The sequence below is a fragment of the Mytilus trossulus genome, chromosome 7 (assembly GCF_036588685.1).
Source record: "Mytilus trossulus isolate FHL-02 chromosome 7, PNRI_Mtr1.1.1.hap1, whole genome shotgun sequence".
In the NCBI taxonomy this organism is placed as follows: Eukaryota; Metazoa; Mollusca; class Bivalvia; order Mytilida; family Mytilidae; genus Mytilus; species Mytilus trossulus.
Window position 1 is genome coordinate 6,996,390 of NC_086379.1, and position 24,129 is coordinate 7,020,518.

General features: G+C 34.1%; 1 protein-coding gene across 2 annotated transcripts; it reads left to right on the forward strand.

The window, feature by feature from the left end:
• The first annotated feature begins 264 nt into the window (after positions 1-264).
• LOC134724554 (uncharacterized) lies at positions 265-23,425 on the forward strand. 2 transcript variants are annotated; one of them, XM_063587653.1, is made up of 9 exons: positions 265-383; positions 6,769-7,026; positions 7,467-7,627; positions 8,626-8,829; positions 11,082-11,263; positions 13,931-14,105; positions 14,741-21,643; positions 22,231-22,290; positions 22,696-23,425. In XM_063587653.1, the coding sequence occupies exons 2-8, from the start codon at positions 6,818-6,820 to the stop codon at positions 22,251-22,253; spliced, it is 7,857 nt and encodes a 2,618-aa protein (XP_063443723.1). In that variant the 5' UTR covers positions 265-383; positions 6,769-6,817; the 3' UTR covers positions 22,254-22,290; positions 22,696-23,425. The 2 variants fall into 2 exon arrangements, with proteins under 2 accessions (XP_063443723.1, XP_063443724.1); XM_063587654.1 differs by lacking the exon at positions 265-383 and adding an exon at positions 5,209-5,286.
• Positions 23,426-24,129: the final 704 nt, after the last annotated feature.

Genomic DNA, 24,129 nt, shown 5'->3' on the forward strand with positions numbered 1-24,129 from the left:
TATCTTGATAATAAATCTACTTCTGACGTATAATATACATTAAGCCGAATTCAAAGAATAAAGAAGTGAAGACGGTTAATAAGAAATCCACATGATATTTATCACATGATTTTACTATTCCCAGAAAGAGGTGTGACTATACAGTTACATACTTTTCATTGGCTTATAAGTCATATTTTAGTCATAGATTATTTCTGCAAGTACCATCAGATCAATCATTTATTAAAATCAGTTTTTTTTTTTTTTTTATCAGATATCAAACTTGGTGGAAAACTTTGACTTCTGACACACGTACAGGGGCAAACTCTGTACAGTGATCGTTTCCGTTCCGGAACTATTTTACTCCATCGGAGCTTGAACTGGTGGATAATTTGGTGTAGAGGGTAAGTTCAAACTTTCATCTAGAGTTATTTATGGGTTTGTACACAAAATATTAAATTCAAACCGCGGAAATGACGATACGCAGTTTTTTGTCACGACTGTCTTTGGTTCAATTTTAAAAGAAAAAAATGTATTAAATAAAAACATCTTTATAAAGAAGCGATAAACTACGCAAATTTTGAGTATATTCCTTAAGATGAACTCAATGGACAACAACGGAATGACCCTTTGACATTGGTTTGGAGTTGAGGGGTTGGTTATTTTATATAATGATCCCAAATGTGATGAAAATAAGTATACTGATCATGCAGATAACCAAAAAAAAGTTCGATTGCAGATTTCCCCCTTACCTTAATAAAGTGGTAAACTTTGAAAAAATAATTTGACTGATAGCGTCGAAATGTTTGCTCCCTTTAATAGATGGCGTCTAGAGTATAAAATACTCACATGTCAAAACGAATCTACATAATTGTTATTGAGCCCAAGCCCTGTAAATTGTTTGTTTTAGACTTTTTTTTAATTTTGATAAATGTTATACATTGTTATACTCAAATTTTTTTTTTTGTGTTATTATTTTGCTTTCTGTTTTCATTTATATTATGTCGCTTACTATATTATATATGTTGTTGATGCTATAGCATTATATTATATGCTGATTTGCAATAAACCTATTACAAATATGAGGCTTTTAGTCAAATTGTTGAACATGGATATGCCAGCTAGTGTCCCTTTAAAGGGTTTTAACGTCATTAATTTTGAACAAATGGGGTCTAATTAATTGATGTAGAGCTCTTTGAATAAAATTGACGGTACCAATTTTCCTGCACCAGATGCGCATTTCGATAATGTCTCTTCAGTGATGCTCGTGGCCAAAATATTTGAAATCCCAAGCTTATATAAAAGATGAAGAGCTATAATCCAAAAGGTACAAAAAGTATAGCCAAATCCGTAAAAGAACCAGAGCTTTGCATGAGGGAGATGCATTCCTTAATTTATAATAATTTGTAACATTTTGTAACAGCAAATTTTAAAAAACACAAATAAATCCGTATTTTCATGTCAGTACCGAAGCACTTGCTACTAGGCTGGTGATACCCTCGGGGACTAACAGTTCACCAGTAGAAATGAACATCCGTGTTGATTCAGACCGTACTTTGACCTATAATGGTTTTTCTTTTACAAATTGTGACTGGGATTGAGAGTTGTCTCATTGGCTCGCATACCATGTCCTTATATATCTATCTTATACGCTGTTTAGATGCAGCTATTTAGTATCGTCTTCTCAACATCCAAGCTTGAAATTTAAGCGTAAAAAGTTTTAGCACGTAGTCTCTATGACCTTTGACCTCGGACGAAATAAAAAGACACATAAACTTAGATAGGTGAAGGTTCCATGTCTCTTCGACTGCCGGTGTCCTATAGCCATTCTTCCCCCATGCCAAAATTTCCGGGGGGAAATACTGGATCGATCCAATATTTCCCCCCGGAAAAATTGGCATGATCCCACTTTTCCCCCTCAGCGTTATAAGGGGAAAACTAGGATCAGGCCAATTTTTCCCCCGTGAGTAGCATGATAAGCTAAATTTTCCGCCTTGTAATATAATGTCGGCGACGTCACGATGAGATTTTTTAAATGATAGTAACTTTTTTCTCAGTTTATAGTTACCAAAGCTTCATCGTGTGAATATACATTTGATATGTATTTATCCCAAGTCAGGAGCCTCTGGCCTTTGTTAGTCTTGTATTATTTTAATTTTAGTTTCTTGTGTACAATTTGGAAATTAGTATGGCGTTCATTATCACTGAATTAGTATATGTTTAGGGGCCAGCTGAAGGACGCCTCCGGGTGCGGGAATTTCTCGCTACATTGAAGACCTGTTGGTGACCTTCTGCTGTTGTTTTTTATTTGGTTGGGTTGTTGTCTCTTTGACACATTGCCCATTTCCATTCTCAATTCTATATGTGTTTTTCTCTGTTCAGATGTTATACTATTGTTTCAGAAAAAGGGAGAAGGTTTGGTACCATTAAAACGTTAAACCCCGCTTCAAATATTTGCCCCTGTCCTAAGTCAGGAATCTTATGTACAGTAGTTGTCGTTTGTTTATGTCATTTATACGTGTTTCTCGTTTCTCGTTTTTTTTTAAAAATAACTTAGACAGTTGGTTTTTCCCGTTTGAATGGTTTTACACTAGTAATTTTGGGGCCCTTTATAGCTTGTTGTTCGGTGTGAGCCAAGGCTCCGTGTTGAAGGCTGTACATTGACCGATAATGGTTTACTTTTATAAATTGTTATTTGGATGGAGAGTTGTCTCATTGTCACTCATATCACATCTCTATATCTATATACATGTTATATATTTATTCACACACGAAGCACATTCTGATCATATCCATTCTCTTTCGTGGACCCTTGGTATCATTGACCAAATACATACAATTACTTTAACCACTTCTGGTCAGTCAGTAGTTTTTTCCTTGCATACGGACATATAGACAGTCATTAAAAAATGTAAAAAGACTAGGGGACACATAGAAAGACTGTTGAACAGAAAGACAGACTTGTTGACTCATAGACAGACTGATAAACCTGTAGACAGATTTGTGTAAATGTAAATGAACAACAAATTTGTATATTTATAAATAAATCTAATTCTAACACTGTTCAGTTTAATTTCCAGACTCTATATAAACATAGTGAAATCTATAACGGGGGAAAGATTGGCTTGGGGGAAAAGTTACTATATGTATACGTATTGCCAACTTTCCGCAGGGGAAGAGTCACAATGATCCATAATTTCCCCGGGGGAAAGATTGGCTCATGCAAGTCTTTCCCCCGGGGGAAAAACTGGCACGGGGGAAGAATGACTATATAACACCGGGTCTAGAAATATATTTGTTTTTAAATATTGTTTTTAATATTTCAAGGGAAATAAATCTTCCAAGGATTGATACCATTTACCTTCGTTTGTTGTTCAAATGTTATTGAATTTCGTCTTCCTACTGAAAATGATTGTCATTAGATTTCCAAGGACGTTTGATGTTATTCCAAGTCATCGGTTTTAAGGCGAGATCGGTTTGGCGCGTATTTCTTATTGTTCGTTAGCTTCGGTCTAGTTAACAAAATGACTGTTTATATCAACATTACCATCTGTTTCTGTTCCTGTATTTGTTGCAATTTTTAGATCAATTATATTTATAAAATAACAATTTTAAAGATGTATGCAAATAAAATATAGTCGTATCAAGGGGATACAACTCTAAAAGGGGACAATAAAATCCTACACAGCCTCATTTGGTAATAAATCATGATGAAATCTACCTATTGTACAATTTAAGTCATGATATCTTCAAAAGCAACGACGGAAAAGAGGGAGGGGTAGCGGAAAGACCTTGATAATGCAGTACCAAAGACTTCAAACCTTCGTTGACGTATCATCATCCATATCTTACATTGTACATTAACAATATACATTAAAACTGGAACTTAAAAGTATTCATTCTCACTTTTATTATAATAGTACAGGTTAAAAAATAACATCCAAAGTCAGGAGCCTCTGGCCTTTGTTTTTGTTTCAAATTTAAGCTCATTTATTTGTTTTGGAGTTTAGTATGACGTCCACTTTCACTGAACTAGTACAAATTTTTATTTAAGAACCAGCTTAGGTCCACCTCCGGGTGCGGGATATTCTCGCTGATTGCAGACGCATAGGTGGCATTCTACTGTTGTCGGGTTGTTGTCTTTTTTAAAACATATTCCCAAATTCCATTCTCAATTTTATCTGTTATTCAACAATGCATCTATTTTAAGTAGAACAGACCGTAAAACTACGGGACCACAAAACTTCGGTTTATTTGTCAACGTATATCATATATGAACATATATGGTGTGCAATACATTTGAACTATTTTGTTTCAGCAACCTGTTGTCTTATTTTAGAGGGTTACTGCTTACAAGGAAGCTATTAAACCAAGAGTTCTAAATGGTCAAGTTGAAATCATCCCTCCGTTAATTTTACGGACGCCATCATGAGTTGGTTGACCGTTATGGAATAACCGTTTCACAGATGATATCGGATATGTTCCTTATGTCGCAACTACAAATCCCTTCCCTTTTCACGAATATGACCTACCGAATTAGACTATTTAATGGATTCGTAATAACATAAGCAACATGACGGGTGTCAAATGTAGAGCAGGATCTGCTTACCCTTCCGGAGCACCTGAGTTCACCCCCAGTTTTTGGTGGGGACCGTGTTGCTTAATCTTTAAATTTCTTTGTTGTGTCTTATGTACTATTATTTGTCTATTTGTATTTTTGTTTTTAGGTCTTGGCGTTATCAGGTTTATTTTCGATCTATGAGTTTGACTGTCTCTTTGGTATCTTTCGCCTTTCTTTTAAAAACATGTATTCGGAATCTTAGTTAGATATTAAAGTGTTGACAGGAATTGACTCGGTATATTAAATACCTAAAAAAGAGACGAAAGATACCAAAGAGATATTCAAACTAAAGTAAATATACTGACAATGCCATGGCTAAAAAAAGAAAAGGACAGACAAATATTGTGACAGATATTTGACATTGATTTTGGACATAGGTGACGTTACAATTATCAATTTTCCGTGTTAAATGTTTTATTTACACTATTTATGCCATGGGATATCATACTTCAAATTGTTTTCCGGTCAAGTAATCTTTATCTATTATCGACCTCTCAATTTTATATGAGACATTTACTTGTACAAAATTTTGACCTTTTTTCGGACAATAACCATATTTGGTAATTTCTAATTAAATGTTGACAAAGAAAGGTATGTTGGCATACCATCAAATAAATGATTGCTATATTATAATATTAAAGAAATTCTGCTTTAAGTCGTCAAAGTTTGAATTGTGAAACTTATTGGTAAGTCATGATTTAAAAATTATTAAGATTTAAAGTAAAATTATTTCTAAAATAATCTAAAATAAAAATAATTAAGAATGGCTGTATTTTTTTTTTTGCTGTCTTTGAAGAATTAACATAAAAAATGTGGTGCACACTGAATTTTAAAGTGTGCACCACATTTTGTTTATATATTATTTCGAATAGACAGAAAAAAATATTACAGTCATTCCTTATATATTAATAAGAAATTTAATTTCAGAAGACGCGTTACATCCGGAATTAAATTGTTTAGTGGTAATCATAAATACAGTTTTATCAAATTATTTATTGTTTTCTATTAGGGAAATAATTTAAAATATTTGATTTATGGTTGTTTGTAACCGTTTTACACCGGTATTCGTTTTGTTTTCATTTATTTTATAAAAAAGTTTGAATTTTGAAACTTTAATATACAGCAGGTGTCAGTTGATTCGGGCCTGTGTCTACATCGGCAACAGCGCCCGGTTTGCCTTTACATCGGAAGCAATGCTAAACGTCATCCGAGGCATTGTTACAGCTACATTGTTAGTAGTTCTCCGAACATGTTAAAACCCAACATCAGCTCTCACAGATGTAGTTTTTCTGTTGAGAGTCTGAGGGAAGAGACCAGTAAGCAGACCATGTTACATTACGCGAATATCAACCCATTTTCTTATTATAATACAAACATCAGTACTTATAAAACAACATAGAAAACTAAAGACCGAGGAACACAAAGTCCACCAAAAATTGGGGGTGATCTTATGTGCTCCTTAAGGGATAGCAGATCCTGCTTTACATGGTGCACACGTATTGATCTAAGTATAATAAACCCGGGGGAAAGGGGTCGAGGTTATACTTGCCTTGTGACAATTGGAACATGCGTTGTAATCTGTAAACCAGATATTCAATAACGGTCAACCATGGAAGTATTATATTGACATATATAATACTTCCATGGGTCAACCAACTCGGGATATTGTCCATAAAATATCCATGGAATATCGTTTCAACTAGAAGATATACACTAGTTGTCTGCTCTATAATCCTCTATGGTCGGGTTGTTGTCGCTTTGACACATTCCCAATTTCCTTTCTCAATTTTAGTACTCCGTAAGCTGAAGCTGCTGGAATATAGCAAGAGAAAGTTCACAATTGAGAAGCTGAAATCATCTCATTTGTCGTAAAGTTTTCTTTCAACTGATCCTCGTTATCAATTTCTAGATGTAAGTCAAGATGAAAAATGATATCCTTAAAAATGCTTTGTTTAGATGCATTGGTGCAGATTCCTTGGGGCAGCATTATCAATTCCAAACGAGCTTCTATGTTATGTATAATTATCTTCTACCAAAGTTCAGATGTTACACTCTTATTAGCAAATAAGTTACAGAGAGATCAATTTTAACAAATAGAACGCAACTTGTCAATGATAATATTTTGTAACTTGAAAATGTTCAGTTTTAACCTTTTTATTCTATTACAGAGTGTCATATTGAGGTTTGCATAACATGAAGTATTTGGTATAAGTAACAATGGACGGGGATGAGGCTGTTGCAATTGTTGGGATAGGATGCCGCTTTCCTGGGGCCGATAACATTGATGAATTTTGGAGGATCCTTATAAATGGCGAGGACCACATTAAAGAGGTCCCAAACGAACGATGGAATGTCGATGAAATAGACTACACAGAAACTGATGACAACTGGAAAAATAGCGTAAAATATGCTGGACTAATTGATGAGTAAGCTATTTTTGGAGATACTATCTGGCAATACGACTTTTGCTTTATTTCAAGCCAATGTATATTTAGCGGAACATCTGGTTATCGGAAAGATACAAAATATTCAGAATATTAGCATTGACATACAAAGAAGAATAATGTCAACATTTTTGCATATTATCTTTAAAATTTATGCTAGCAAGTTTAGCAATACATATTCCAATTGATCTGATCAAATCACGCAAAAACCTACGTGCAACAGAACTTAGGAAAGTCATCAGCACCACATTCCCAATAAGACAAAACATTCAGATATTACAATATGGTTTATATTTGCGAAATGCTCTGTTAGTATATAGGTTAGCATAATTGTCAAGCAAAATGTTCGTTGCAAGGTAGACACATATTTTTTTTTATGGATATTTACAGCGAGGTATAATAAATATATGTTTTTTCCTTAGATTTGACAAGTGGGACAACAAGTTTTTTGGAATTGGCGACAATGAAGCAGGATGGATAAATCCTCAAACTTGCTTAACACTAGAAGTTACCCATTCGGCCTTAGAAAATGGAGGATTTACAATGCAAAACATGAAAGGATCAAATACTGGAGTATATATTGGTAAGTATGTTAATTACAAATGCGTTACATGTTTATGGACCAGCTAAATTTAAATCGTAGTATGTGAAACTGTTTTGAAAAACTTAATTGCCTGCAGAACATGACAAAGGCAATACGATTCAAGTACGAAAATATAGCAACTCCTGACTAAGTACAGGGACAAAGGCAATACGATTCAAGTACGAAAATCTAGCAACTCCTTACTAAGTACAGGGACAAAGGCAATAAGATTCAAGTACGAAAATCTAGCAACTCCTGACTAAGTTCAGGGACAAAGGCAATAAGGTTCGACTAAGTTCAGGGACAAAGGCAATACGAAAATCTAGCAACTCCTGACTAATTACATGCAGGGACAAAGGCAATAAGATTCAAGTACGAAAATCTAGCAACTCCTGACTAAGTACAGGGACAAAGGCAATAAGATTCGAGTACGAAAATATAGAAACTCCTGACTAAGTACAGGGACAAAGGCAATACGATTCGAGTACAAAAATCTAGCAACTCCTGACTAAGTACAGGGCAAAGGTAATACGATTCAAGTACGAAAATCTAGCATGCCTGACTAAGTACAGGGACAAAGGCAATATGATTCATGTACGAAAATCTAGCAACTCCTGACTTAGTACAGGGTCAAAGGCAAAAAGATTCAAGTACGAAAGTCTAGCAACTCCTGACTAAGTACAGGGACAAAGGCAATAAGATTCAAGTACGAAAATCTAGCAACTCCTGACTAAGTACAGGCATTTTCTTATGTAGAAACATGGTTGATTGAAACTGGTTTTATAGCTAGATAAACATATGCATGTTCCTTGTACTATAACAGTCATATCAAATTCCATTATATTGACAATGATGCGTGAACAAAACAAACAGACATATAAGGTAAAAATGTCAAAAATACAGCAGTCAACATTGTGTTATGATCTTAATGACTAAAAAAAAACATATAGATATATATTAAGAAAGAAGCACAAATTCATTCATTAATCCATATTTAGGAGTTACTAATAATGACATGATGTGTGGAGCTGCAAGTTGCCGTAATGAGTCCAATAACACAATGGTGACTGGTATCAATTCATCTCTTACCGCAAACAGAATTTCAAATCACTATGACCTGCGCGGACCTTCAATGGCGGTGGACACGGCATGCTCGTCATCAATGACAGCTGTTTATATGGGATGTCAAGCAATTCGCACAGGTTTTTATGACTATTACTTCTTTCATGTTACAGCAGAAATATTCAACTGGATTTTCAACTTATTAAGAAGAATATGAAAGTGCTTAAATGATATGTTTTGTTCGGATACATTGTGTAGTTTTCTCTTGAAGTTTTATTTATACTGCATAGAATACAATGAAAATGTCACTTGATGTTAAAAAGAATGAAAATAGTTTATAATTTACTGACGGATCTGTATCAAAAATTAATCTTGTTCAAAGTTCATTGTTATGGTCAAATCTAACATGGGGAATGTGTAGTGAAACTACAAGTATTGGGACAAAATGGCTTGATCAAAATATAAGAAGTGACTTTAGTTTAAAGACTAATTGTGCTTTCTTTTCTTTTTCAAAGATACAAAAAAATGTAAAGTATACAAACTGTTTTATTGATTTACTTTTTCTACCAATAATGTTCTGACCCAAAGTCTATATAACACAGTACCACAGTTAACAAAACAAAGGCAAAAAGGTAATGACAAAAACTAAGAAGAAAAAAATAAGCGACGCAACGCGACACAAAATATTGTAAAATTCATTTCGTCACGCGTTACCCTGGTGCTATCCAAAAATCACGGGGAGAACACTGCACTTTCACAATGTTTTTGTCGTTACTAATGCATATTTTCTTTATCACCATACTGAAACTTATTGTAGGTTATTGCGTTTTTCATCAAGTTGATAATTATATAGATTCACAACAGCTTCCCATAAATTTAGACAAATATTTCTTATGAGATTACAATAAATCAAATTATTTGATTTGCTTGTTTGCTAAACACTTTATGATTCATTGTTGTAACAGCCAGTCAACATAGTAAAATGTACAAACCCTGTTATCATTCTTGCTAAAATTGTAGCCATAAATGCAGGGTAAAACCTTTCAAAAGAGGGGTAAAGATATCAGAGGGATAGTCAAACTCATAAATAAAAAATAAACTGACAACGCCATGGCTAAAAATGAAAAAGACAAACAGACAAACAATTGTACACATGACACGACATAGAAAACTAAAGAATAATCAACACGAACACCAAAAAAAAACTAAGGGTAATCTCAGGTGATCCGGAAGGGTAAACAGATCCTGCTCTTCATTAGGCTTCGTGTTGCTCATGTTAAATAACGCATCCAGTAAATAGTCGAATTCGGTAGATCAAATTCATGAAAGGGAAGGGGATTGTATTTACGACGTAAGGATTATATCCGATATCATCTGTGAAACGGTTATTTCATAACGGTTAACCATCTCGTGATGGCGTCCGTAAAATTTACGAAGGGATGATTTCAACTTTACCATTTGGAACTCTTGGTTTAAAAGTTTTCTTGTGAGCAGCAACCATCCTTCAATAAAATCATGATAGGAAATACAAGAACGTGAATATCGTATCAAATAGACGATATATACCCCGTATACAGCTGGAATGCTGCTACTTAAACATGGAAAGTTCACTATTGGAATGCTGAAATCATCTCTTTTGTCGTAATGTTCTGTTTGCAACTTCCCTGCTGTATAAATGCTGCCATTTCACTAAATAATACATGTATAAACTCTCGCGTGAACAAATTCTTCTGGGCTTTGAAAAGTATAGCATTAGTACTAAACTCCAAAGCAAATTTGAAAAAGGGGAAGTCCATAAGAACTTACGTAAGATCAACGAAACAATTGAAACACAACTGTCATACAATAGTATACAGATAGAGTTCAGTAACAGCAAAATACTCTCGATTTCTGTACCTTTTTAGGGGGTAGACCTTGGTCCAGGGAGATAACTCTTTCATTCAATGATGCGTTTGTAATGGTCAAGTTTTATAAAGGTATTTTAAGCATTTACCTGAAACAGATTTAAAATAATCTATGTATCCTAGAAGCTTAGAACCTATTTATGAAATGGCTGACACAAATGAACTGATGATTTTAAGAGTTATTTCCCCTAACCTGGGTCTACCACCTTAAGCAGAATACATGTCCATTTTATCATACAGATCTGGTTATTAGAATAGTATGTGCATGGTTGTGTATATATATTATTATGTGAAAATTTAGTTATATTGTCTACTTATTTTGTATTTGTCACCCAAACTTAATATTGATAAAGTCTATATGGCAATAAATATTGGAATTTGAATTATATAAAATACATAACATTAAATTGTAACATTAGATTGAAAATAAGATTGTAACATAATATTATTACATTAGATTGTAACAACAAAAAAACCTATATTTGCAGGTGAATGCGAGATGGCGATCTGTGGAGGCGTGAATAGCATTTTATCTCCTAGTATCTTCATAGTATTAGCTAAAGCTAAGATGACATCTCCTTCTGGGAAAAGTCATCCATTTGCAGACGACGCAGAAGGCTATGTCAGGGGAGAAGGTTGTGGTGTTATAGTTTTGAAAAAACTCAGTCAGGTTCGGTTTGTTTAATAACATTTTGATTATAATAAAATCATCATACAATTAAAAGAATTGTATATTTAACGACAATAAATTAGACATTTAGCTTAAATCCCTTATCAATAGATGTATGCTTAAGCTGTGCGAGTTAGGTCACCTCTAGTTGACCACAATAACGAATGACAATTCTTAAAAGACAAAACTTTCTTCATATATATTAATTCTATTCATAATGTTAGCAGTCAGGATTCTATTTCGTCAAAATTATCTCCCAATTACACCAATTCATTTTTTGCCAGTTTTGCTCTTGAAAACCGATAAATTTATCCACATAGCACCATTACGATGCTGTATGTATGTTGTATTTTAAAAGACAAATGTATCTACTAGCTAATGAGCATCAGTTAATGATCTTGTCTGCATTGATTCAACTAAAAACTATTGTCTGATTGGTTGTCAGGTAGAATTTTCGAAAATTCATAAACATTTAAAAAAGTCTTATTTAATATTTCGTGGAAGGGTAGACTAAAATTTTCAGTGGTTGAAGATGATTAAACCTAGTTGTCATACACATTTTTTTCCTCGAAGATATGCATTTTTATCATCCAACTTAAAAGACTATCGTCAAGTACTTTTAGTAAAAAAAATAGCTATTCGAACACACCGACTCTGTTTCTGTGATTCATAAGATAGGTATTTCACATATTTCATCTTTTTTATGTTACAAAGTCAACCTGTGGTTTAGAAAAATGACAGAATCTAAAGCTGAATGAATAGTAGAGATAGGCCATTTTGTACATATTCCAAGGGGAAACTTGATGCAAAGCATTATTTTTTACTGTTCCATTGCATTTAATAGAAAAAGAGGACTTTGTTGCAAATAACTCAAGATTTTTATAGAAAATCCACAGCCTTTATCTTTGTACTCTTATATTTGGCAGTTTGATGACTGATAGATATAGGATTATTGCATGCAGTGCTAGCATTGATTTTCTTAAAACAACTTTGTAAATGTAGTTATTGGTTAAAACAAATATAAATATAGCCAAAATCAAGTACACCGTTTGGGGTGCGCTCGACTTTAGTGACTCAGCACGAGGTGTTTTGGAATTTACAGGTTGCTTAGAACTTTTTGTAAAAAATGAACACTAGCACATCATAGAAAATAAAGTGAGTAATTTATGTTTCAAATTTTATAACAAAAATGTCTGTATTAAAGGCTGTGGATTTTCTATAAAAATCTTGATTTATTTGCCACAAAGTCCTCTTTTTCTATCAAATGCAATGAAACAGTAAAAAAATCATGCTTTGAATCAAGTTTCCTCTTGGAATATGTACTAAATGGCCTATCTCTATTATTCATTATATCTGTAGTTTTGATACAATTGAGGTTTGAAAAAATCGTACAAAAATGGCTACAGAAGGGTACATAAACCTAATATAAAAAAGGTGCACTCGATTTTCTCTTTTCGATACTATTGTTACCCTTTGTTTGGAATTTGTTCTTGAGTCACATAAGGGCAGAAACGAAAATTACTGAATTAATTGATTGATATGTTCTCCATTCGTGGTAATTTTTCAAATCGAAGGTTATGCATTTTCTACATCCAACTTGATAGATATCCATATCGTGGACTTGATATCTAATCGACAACTTTCGAGTTCGATGCATTTCTGTCAAAAACTCTGATTTTAGTGAACATCATATTGCGCTTAGGGGCATCGTCTCTTCCGATCCAATGTTCAGCGAGTGGTTAAACAAATTATAATTTCTATTTTGCACAAATTATTCGGCAGGTTAAATTCTCATAATTAACAATCAGCACTGCTGTAATTAATAGGGAACTGTGATTAAGTACTTACAAAACAAACAGTATTTCTAATTAATCCTGCACAATGACGATTACTTAGATGCTTGATGAACGTTAATAGTGCAGGGATACAGGCGATCCCCTCTTTCTGGTTAATGACGTCATAAAGGCGCGCATGATCGACGAGTTTTCTCCGATGACGGATGAACTCGAAAGTAGTCTATTGTTCTGCATTACTACGTAATTGAGGAGAAAATGATCGTTTTATTTGTTTCTATTAACTTTTAAATTTTTTGTTACTTAGTAAACATAGCAGTGAGCATTTATCGCCTTCTCTAACAAAGAGCTCCGATTCTTTTGTTCTATTTAAACTGGGTTTTCGCCTGGTAAGTATACATAAGATTGAAATAGGTAATGCTCGATATCATTACATATGTTTTTATTGGTGGAGGAAGTCGGAGAAAAATATCGACTTTCGATGGGAAAGCTGACAAACCTAGTCAATTTAGATTTGAGTCGAGTGCACCCGCACGACCAGCATTGAAACTTACAACCTCAGTGTTGACTGGCTAGTGATAACTGGTAGTAACTACTAAGACCACTCAGCCACCAAGGCACCCACATTATCATGAGTGTGATTTTATACAAATACATTTCGTAGCAAAATATTGGTTCGATAAAGCTGTTACTCATATCTAAAAATGTATTACGTGATTTAAAAATGTGGCTATTGTTGACGTTTATTTGTTTGTTAATGTTAGCGTCGAAGTATGTTGCTGCCCATCTGCAAATCTGTCGGGAGAAATCGTATGAATATCTATCATACAAATAACATCTGCATAAAAGTTCAGTTTGAAAACTTCATTTTTAGGCACTGAAAGATAATGATAAGATATGGGGCACTATAGCATGCGGATGTAATCAAAATGGAAAAACAAGTACTCCTATAATCGCACCATCTTCAAAACAACAACGAGTCCTTCTTGAGGATGTATTTAGACGATATAAAGTGGATCCATCCTTTATCCAGCATGTTGAAGCTCATGGTATGTTTTAATTTCTCTTGTGTAATACTTCAAAGTTAGGAACATATGTTACTATCTTGATAAAATTTTATAATTCGTGAGCCATATAAGATACGGTTTTTCAGATTAGCATGATAAGGAAGATCCAGTGGTATTCTCCTGTTGAATGAAATATTTATACTTTCTGTTACTGTGCATGTCTATTTTATCTGCGGTAATGAATAAATTGATTCAGAGTAAAATAAAATGTACATCATCTAATTCAGTTTCCTTGCCCTCAATGTTGTATGTTGTATGAATTCACAACTAACAATTAAAACTTGATCTTCCTCAATTATTTCCTAGCATAATAAATGAGTGACCCCCTGATGCTTGTCATCAAAATTAATCTTGTTATAACTATAAACAGTGTAGCGCTTGAATGTTTTCCCCCAATGTAATGATAATCATATAGAAGGATTTAATGGAATAGCTTGAGACTAAAATTGAGTTAAGAAATTGTTTAAGGAACATTTGAAATGTAAATCTCGATGAAATTAAGTTGATATATTTAAACCAAGATTACATCTTCGCCAAGGAAGTGAAAGTTTAGTCTCTCTTGGCTGTCCTGAATTTTTAACATAAATTTTACCTCATAGTTTCTCTCTATTTTCAAGGAGCTGGAACCCCAGTTGGTGACCCAATAGAAATGAGAGCATTGTCTGAATTCTTTGGACCGTATTTTAACAACGAACCGACTATTGCTATGGGATCTGTGAAATCAAATATTGGACATCTAGAATCCGCCGCTGCCATTGCCGGTTTGATCAAAACACTCTTAATGATAAATAATGATAGAATAGTTCAATCTTTGCATTTCACTGACGGGAGAGGGAATTCGAACATCGATTTTAAAAACACCGCCTTAAAAGTTGCAACTTCAACAATACCATGGCCAGTTGGACCAGACGGAGCTAGGTACGGCAGTATAAATTCATTTGGCTTTGGTGGATCGAATGGTCATGCCATTGTGAAAAAGGTTCCAACTAAATCTAATAATGAACGCTTAGATCCTGTCTTTGATTATTGTATGATAGCATTATCAGGAACCAGTATTCCAGCTGTTATAAAGACTTTAGAGCATATGAAATCAAAGCTAGGAACAGACTCGTACAACGTCCAAGATCTCTCCTACACGTCATTGTTGAAAAGAGAGCATTTTAATTACAGAGTTGCTATTGTTGGCAAAACAGTACACGATATAAGCAAAGAAATATTAAATAAAGAAAATAAGCTACAAAATATTCTCCCAATAAGGTCTAACGAACTGAATATGATCTTTTTTTTCGGCGGTGTTGGAACAGTTTGGACTGGAACATGCCAGCAAATGCTCGATAGAGATACAGTTTTTCGAAGAACATTTATAAGAATCGATGCTGAACTTCAACAATATACCAAAATTTCAATCGTCGACGAAATTAAAAATCCTACAAATTCGTTTTTAACGGATTCCTTCAAAGGTCCATTGGTCATATTTGCATGTCAGGTTTCACTGTTCCACTTGTGGCGATCTCTCGGTATTCACCCAAATGTAATAGTAGGACAGTCTGTTGGAGAAGTAGCAGCGGCTCATGCCGCAGGAGTGTTAAATTTGAAAGATGCGGTCAAAATAATTTTTTATCGTTCTTCTTTATCAAGCAAAGCTAATGGCGGTCGAATGATGGTTGTTGGCAAATGCCACATAGGCGAAATTGAGGAGAAATGTTTAAAATACAATGGGAAGCTTAGTATAGCAGTATACAGCAGTAAAGAGGCATGCGTTATCTCTGGAGATAAAGAAGCGATTGAAGATATACAGGAAGACCTTAAGAAGACAATGCCAAATATACTGATGAAAATTCTAGATGTTAACTGTGCATATCACAGCTATCACATGGACGATGCTAGTGCAGAACTACCAAAGTATCTTGACAGCTTGAATGCAACGAAACAAGAATACGATATTATATCAACTGTTACTGGAGAAAAAATAAATAGCAGTTCCATGGCAACGCCCATGTATTGGGCAAAGAATTTACGACAACCGGTTCACTTGTCCAAGGCAGTATCGAATTCGATGGTAGAGAATAAGAAAAACATTGTACTAGAACTAGGACCAAAGCCAGTTGCCAAAGCGCATCTACGAAGTATAACAAATTTGGAAGCTGTATCCATCCCTTCCTTGAATCAGCCAGATGAGATACGCACGTTTGTATCTGCACTGTCCAGACTCTTTGAATGCGGTTTCGACATACAGTTTGAGCAAATGTTTCACGGAGATGAATGCCTCACAGATATACCACAATACAAGTTTAACCGCTGTAAAGTATTGATGTCATCTGAAACATTAAAAACCAACCTCAAGGGAATAAAGGAGAATACAAAAAAACATCTCTTCGTTATGCAAAAAGTACTCTCAAAGGATTTTATAATTCAATTTACACCCTTAACAACGCCTTATATTTACCAGCATATAGTAGAACAAGTACACATTGCCCCAGGGGCTGTTCATGCTGAAATTGCTCTAGAAATAGCACGATGTCTTTTACATTTACCTACATCGGAGATAGAAATATCATTACGCTTTGTAAATCGATTGCGAATAGACAAAAATCACACCGAAAAATTGATAACACAGGCGGATCAGTTGAACCAGACGATTAATATTAAATCGAATGAGAAAACTATATGTATATTTGGAATGAAAAGAGTCACTCGCCGAACGCCTTGTCCTATAAACATTACTCGACTGAAAACTAAATTAAAAATGTATGCTACGGGAAAGACATTTTATTCGAAACTTAACGATTTTGGATTCCATTATGGGGAGGACCTTTCAGTGATCAAAGACTGTAGGCGGTTAAAAAATCAATATCTTGTTTCAATGGAAGTATCAGCAAAAGTCTTTGACTCGGAGTTCAGAAGCAACTTAATTCCTGTTATTTTAGATGGAGCATTTCAAACATCTATTTTATCATTTGATCCTAATGAGTTAGAGAAAACAAGAGACATTTCTGTACCTGTGAGTATACAATCCCTTATAGTCCATAAACAACCAGGGCAACGATTGTACGTTCTAGGACAGTTAGTGAAAACCAATAGATTTAGATCAACTATGAATATGCTGGTGATAAATGAAGATGGAGACGTGGCAATAGAAATGATAGGATGTGAACTTCAGAATGTGTCACCTAATATACCAGACAATCCACTGAAAAACAAATTTTATGAAATGCGATGGCAACCGGTAAGCTTTGATCGGAAATTTGAGGATGATAGCTTTTATTCAAACGCGCTTATAGTAACAGTTGAAGACAAAGCACAGCAAATGATTAGAAAGTATTTACCAGGTTCAAAAGGCATTACAGTTTCGTCGCATAGTGATGAAATATATAACAATGTTATCCAGGATTTATATGATTACGTAATGACAAAATTTGGAAACTTCCAGAACATTTCGGAAATCGTTTATTGCCCAAGATGCAGTGATTTTTTAGGCGAAAATATGTCACCCGAAGATATATTTAATACGGTAAAAACTTCGTGTGTCATATTAACAAAATTGTGTCAAAAATTGATACACGAAAAAGAAGATATTGTTATGTATGTTCTTACCAAACAAACCCAACCAAAAGTAATCCTACAAGACAATGGCCATGTCAATATACTAGGGTCTGAGTTATGGGGCATGACCAGATGTTTAATGAGAGAAGAAGTATTTACAAAGGTGTTTCTTATCGATTTTGAAGAGGAATCTGATCTGATCTGTCTTCAGGAAGTTTTGAACAATGAGCACAATAAACAGTTATTACCACCAGAATTGAAGTTTGAGAAACAATGCATTTATTCAAGCACTCTCATGAGAAGCCCCATTGATGAACCAAATTTCAGAATGAACACATACAATGCAAATGATGCATTAGAACTAAAATCAGAGAAATACAATAAGATAAATCGGCCTTTCTTCAGACACACACACTTGTCAAAAGTATATGAAGGTTCGATAGAATTAGAAGTAATGTCTACTTATACAGACGAGTTATGGTTTCCAGCAAATTTGACAGAAATCGTGGGTGGAGATGATCCTTGGAAGTTGTATTGTACAAATGGACATCAATTACTTTCGGCTGAAACTTGCGGTAAAACAATTCATAGGTCGACCAATGATTTAAAGTCTTTAGAGGTGCCACACAGTGTACAGTTGCACGAAGAATATGTCACATGTTACCCAGTACATGCATCCAATTTTGCAGTCGTGCCTGAAGACTGCATTTTAGAAAAATTCCGATTTCCGAACTATCAACCTGGAATTCTTCTTCAAATTGCAATGTTTTTCTCAATTGCAGATGAAATATCAAAGCTAAATTCAATAGCCATATTATATGATGGGACTGTAGCCACTATTCATGTTGTTCATCTTCTAGAGTGTATCCTTGAATACACTGGTAGACCCCAGGATACCAGTGTGAACATTTTCAACTTAGCCGAACTCGAGTCCTTTAGGATTTCACCAGCTTTGCAAATTGTCTTTTTGTCAACAAATGTTGACAAATTGGAAACAATATTGACTGAAAATAACCATTCGTCAGTTGAAATATTTTCTTTCACAAATCTTATAACCAGAAGAAATGAAAGATCTTTACGCTATGTTTGTCCACTTTTAAGGTTAAAGCTCGTCAACAACGAGGAAGTTTTACAAAGACACAATTTATCTAAATCAATCTGTCTAATCAAACAATGGTTAGTCACAGATACTGCAGTTGGTATGCTGCAAAAGATTCCAATAGCATGTGGGAATGGTAGAACATTTTGTTTCGATACCAATGACAAAGATGCCATTGTAGACACCGTTCGAAAGCTTGATGTTGCATCAACACGAAATGATCTATTTGGTAAACATTCGTCGTACATTGTCGTAGGGGGTTTAACTGGTCTTGGACAAGAGATTGTGAAATTAATTTGCGAACTAGGTGGTGGTGCTGTATTTATATTTGGACGTAGAAATCCTACGGTTGACCAAACTGCATGGATGCAGACACTTATGGATACATTATCCTGCAAGATTGAATTTGTAGAAACTGACATCACAGATATCTTATCCTTGAAGAAAGCTTTTGGCAAGATTAGAATGAAGTATTCAAATCAACCCATAAAAGGGGTTTTTCAAGGAGCTGCAGTTCTTGACGATGGCACTATTTTGAATATGACAGAATTAAAGCTTGATAAAGTTCTTCGACCAAAAGTGTTAGGTACATGGAATCTACACATGGTAACAAAAAACATGGATTTAGATTATTTTGTACTGCATTCGTCAACAGCATCTGCTTTTGGGAATGTTGGACAACTCAATTATGGAGCGGGGAATTCATTTATGGATGCTGCTTCCTTTTACAGACAGAGCACAGGACTTTCGGGCCAAACAATAAACTGGGGTCCACTTCAGCTTGGACTTATGAAACTTAAGGACGGTCTTGAACAATTTTTTGACTCTCAAGGCTACAATTCATTAACAAGAACTGACATAAGAGAATGTTTTTTATACATACTAATGAAAAACTCAACACAAATAATATGTGCAACTATTGACTGGAAAACTGTGATTCGACAAATGGCAGACGTATCAATTATGTCCAGAGTAGTGCCTATTTTAAGAGAGCTCCGCATATTAGATATTTTTACAGAAAATTCCCAGATTACAAATATTTTGATGGATACGGATGATTTATTGAAATTGTCAACACAAAAGCAAATTCTAGAAACGATCAGAATAACATCGGTTATAGCGGCAGATGTTTTTGCTGTTGAGATGTCCATCTTGACGCCAAGTACCAATCTAGTTTCCATTGGAATGGATTCAATGAAAGGGTTAGAATTTGTAAACTCTATCAACAAACGTATTCATGTACGGCTGTCTGTTGTTTCTGTTTTAGCTGAATCTGCAACTATAGAGTCTATTTCAAATTTGATACTTGAACATCTGACATCTGTGATTAGTAAACCTGGACAAATTCCTGTACAGAAACTACGGGCATTGCGAAATGTACTTAAAAATTTTAGAACACCTTTGACAGATATCGAAAAAAGCTATGTTGATCCAATTACAGATATGAAAAATGCAGACAGTTTTGTGGATATACAATTGTGTGTGGAGAAGAATTTACATAAGACAAATCTCCTGATAACGTGTCTAGAACAACTTGAAAAATTACATCCATTCGTGTTATCTGAATACTATATAGACAGTGGAGGAACATATCGAATCTTGCAAAACGAGACAATGTTAAAATTGTTTGAAAACATTGAAGGTAAACATCGCGAGCTGAATTTAGAATTTTACCGCCAACCACGCGATCTTGACCTTCTATCAGGTGAAAAATTTGATTTTAAGATTCTTAGAGACCATGAGCTGAGACTTAATACAACAAGAACTAACAACATGAAGAAAACAGAAAAGCTGATCGAAACAAAACTCCTTTTTGCCTCCAAGTCAGTGCGAGAGGACGACAAACAACTTTTGAACTTGCGTTTTCGTCGTTTTTACTTTGACTTCAGAAGTATTGAAATATTTGTGAATGATTTATTTACCGTAATAAGCAATGATGTGTTGAAAGAAAGCAAACAGCCACACCAAAACAAATACACAAAAACCGATATTATTGAAAGAATGCTTGGTAGCACAGACAACAAAATGGAATATTGGAGATCAAAGCTTGGCAACAATTATCAACCCATGTGTCTGCCTAATTTTGACCAGGCAAAGTCATCCGACCAGACCATGATTATCAGAAGACTTGAAATGAAAGGCAAAATAATTGAAAACATAACCAAATGGACATTGATTAACAATACATCAATTAAAGACCTATTTATTACAGCATACCAGATACTGTTACATTTTATTTCAAAGTCAGGAACTCCTTGTGTCGTTACAAATGTTGACCTGAGAGAGGAAGATGATTACGAACAGTATGAAGGACCACTGGAAACTTTGATACCAATCGTTACCAATATTGATAAGAAAGACAAATCAGTACAAGAATTTGTTCTTGAAAATTTGAAGGAAATCAAGCTTGTTACTTCTAAATTCTTGATTTCTCATAGTGTTATTGAGTCTTTATCAAAAGACAGAGGATCTCTCATATCAGTATTTAAGCATGCTGTCCTTTGTGACAAAGATATAAGTCAAGAACTAACATCTCCAAAACTTGGAATACGTCCAGTTCGAGTAGTCTCTGTGGATTCACGATTTAGCACCTCAATTCATGTCATTACTGACTGCACGCAAAGTAGAAACTGGCTGGAAATCCAATGTAATCCAAGATTTGCAGATGAAGCGACAGCTTCAGCCATCCTGAATAACCTTTTAGACTTGGCGCATACAATTGTAATGGACCAGAGCATATCCCTGCAACAACTCCAAGAGATGTTTATTATCAAAATTAAAACAGACGATAAATTCAAGAATGTATATTTCGGTACAGAAAGGACACAGTTCAATGAAAACAATGTACACAGAATCAGAAGGAAATTTGAATCTGAAGGTATTTATATGTATACATAATAGTTGAGAATTAAAAAGGCTGAAAAAATTATGGTGATCGGTTGATAAATCGGTTGATAAAAGAGGGGCGAAAAACGTTGGGGGGAACAGTCAAACTCATAGATCGAAAATGAACTGAGAACATCATGGCTAACAAAGACAAAGACAAAGAGACAAATAAAAGAACACACAAGACACAACATCAAAAGGTCATAATTTAAGATACCCCCAGTATGACCGTGTTTTAACAGTGATATCAAAGAACGATGTAATCACAATTAAGCCTGCAACGTAATATGTAATAAAACAGGCTATATTGTTATTTGGATGGAGAGTTGTCTCATTGGCACTCACACCACATCTTCCTATATCTATATATGCTTTCTACAAATAAAAACAATAACGGGTCTTCCGATGTTAATGAACGTATAGTCATTTTCTTAGAACATTTCGAATAACAGAATAATGCTTGATAATCTTTTTTGTTTGACATTTTTTTTAAATTTTGATATAGAATTTTTCTGTGTATTTCTGAATGCATTCTTAATGTTTATTATCAGAATGATAATGTTATTACAACACTTTCAGAAAATCATGATGACAATTGCTGAAATAATGAACCAACCAACAGATTACATCAACGAAAAGGTATTACATTATTTAGAATTTAATTTTTATTTCATTTTGTTTTTGGCCTCGACATCTTATATGTTGTATTTACGCCAGACGCAAGGTTCGTCTACAACAGACTTGTCAGTGATGCTAGAATCCAAAAAAGATTAAAAAAAATATATATAAAAATAGGCTAAATAAAGTATAATATATGATATATAGAGAATAAAAATGTGGAATGTGCTGAAGAGATAACAACATGCCCAAAGAGAAAAAAAAACCCACGATAACAGTAACATTCATATAGCATGAACAAAACAAAGCTAATATCTGAACATTGGAAGGATTTTATTCATTCTAGTTATTTTTGTATACAAATTGACCACACAAATTATCTTGTCACGCCTTCTCTTACAATATTGTTATGTTAATATATTACAGGTATTTACAGCTAGGAATATGTCACAGTAACAGAGAAAGACGAAAACGAGGAATGCTGTATATTTAGACTATGCCTAAAAACTACATTGTATAACTTGTGTAAATAACATTATACTTTTTATGCCTCACCTACGATAGTAGAGGGGTATTATGTTTTCTGGTATGTGCGTCCGTTCGCCCGTCCGTCTGTCCCGCTTCAGGTTTCTTAGTACCTTGACATGTTCCCTATGATAGGATCATTCTAATTTGAATGCAAAATACAAGTGTTTATCAAAATTGCACGGTCCACTTAACATAGAAAATGATATTGCGAGTGTGGCATCCGTGTTCTATAGACACATTCTTGTTTTAAGAATTTTTTTTATCTTTTAAAAGTGTTTTGTAATGTGTGTCGCATACCTATTGTACATATTTAATAATACAAAACAGTGTGTCAGTGAACTTATATTTAGTGTTTAGAGAATACAGTATTTTTCTATCTATTTACTAAATATAAACATTACCCGCTATGTAGGAATTTGGGGACAAACATAAACTTGTAAATATTTGTTTGTGATCAGTCTCTTCATCATATTTTTTTTAAAACATTGATCTTTTTTACAACTGTATAATGTATAACTATCCAATTATATTTTATGTTAGTATTTTTTTCATATATTATTAGCTACGATATGTACACTGATGAGCGTTTTAATTTCCATGGCTTATGAAATTAACTCGCATGCTAATATTTAACAGACGTTATATAAGCTTTTTGTTGTTTTTTAAACATTCACAAATAAATCTATCAATAAAAAAAATAATAATTCATGTTTTTTTTATAATTTGTTTTAAACAAGGATTTGTATAGTTATACAAATCCTTGTTTTGAATAAAAACATTGTTTCTCAATTTGATGACAACTAGCTCAATATGCCTTTTTAGAAACTAAAGGAATATGGGTATTCTCATTGTTCGTACACCAAAACGGAAACTACGTCATTATTTGTAAAAGTAAACCATAATAGATCTAAGTACGGCCTTCAGCACGGAGCCTTGGCTAACACTGAACAGCAAGCTTTAGTGGACCCCCACAAATGACAATTGTAAAACCATTCAAACGGGAAAATCAACGGTCTAATCTATATAAAAAAAAACGTGAAACATTTATGAACCACATCAACAAACGACAACCACTGAACATCAAGGTTCTGACAGGTGCAAACAAATTCAGCGGGTTTAAACGTTTTAATAGATACCAACCTTCGTCCTTACCTGAAACAATAGTGTAACATCACAACATAGAAAGACACACTGACAAAAATCAATTGAAATGGTTTAACTCAATCAAAAGACATATACAAACAAACAAGTGAATATACACTGAACGGATACATTTCATCTGATACAATGTAAATACAAAATCATTCAAAAATCAAGACCGTACCTTTCAAT

Bases quoted from the DNA above. Each gene is read 5' to 3' on its own strand.
- LOC134724554 (XM_063587653.1), top strand. From the start codon at position 6,818: ATGGACGGGGATGAGGCTGTTGCAATTGTTGGGATAGGATGCCGCTTT. The intron at 8,830-11,081 runs GTTTTTATGACT...CTATATTTGCAG, and splicing joins ATGTCAAGCAATTCGCACAG to GTGAATGCGAGATGGCGATC. The intron at 11,264-13,930 runs GTTCGGTTTGTT...CTTCATTTTTAG, and splicing joins TTTTGAAAAAACTCAGTCAG to GCACTGAAAGATAATGATAA.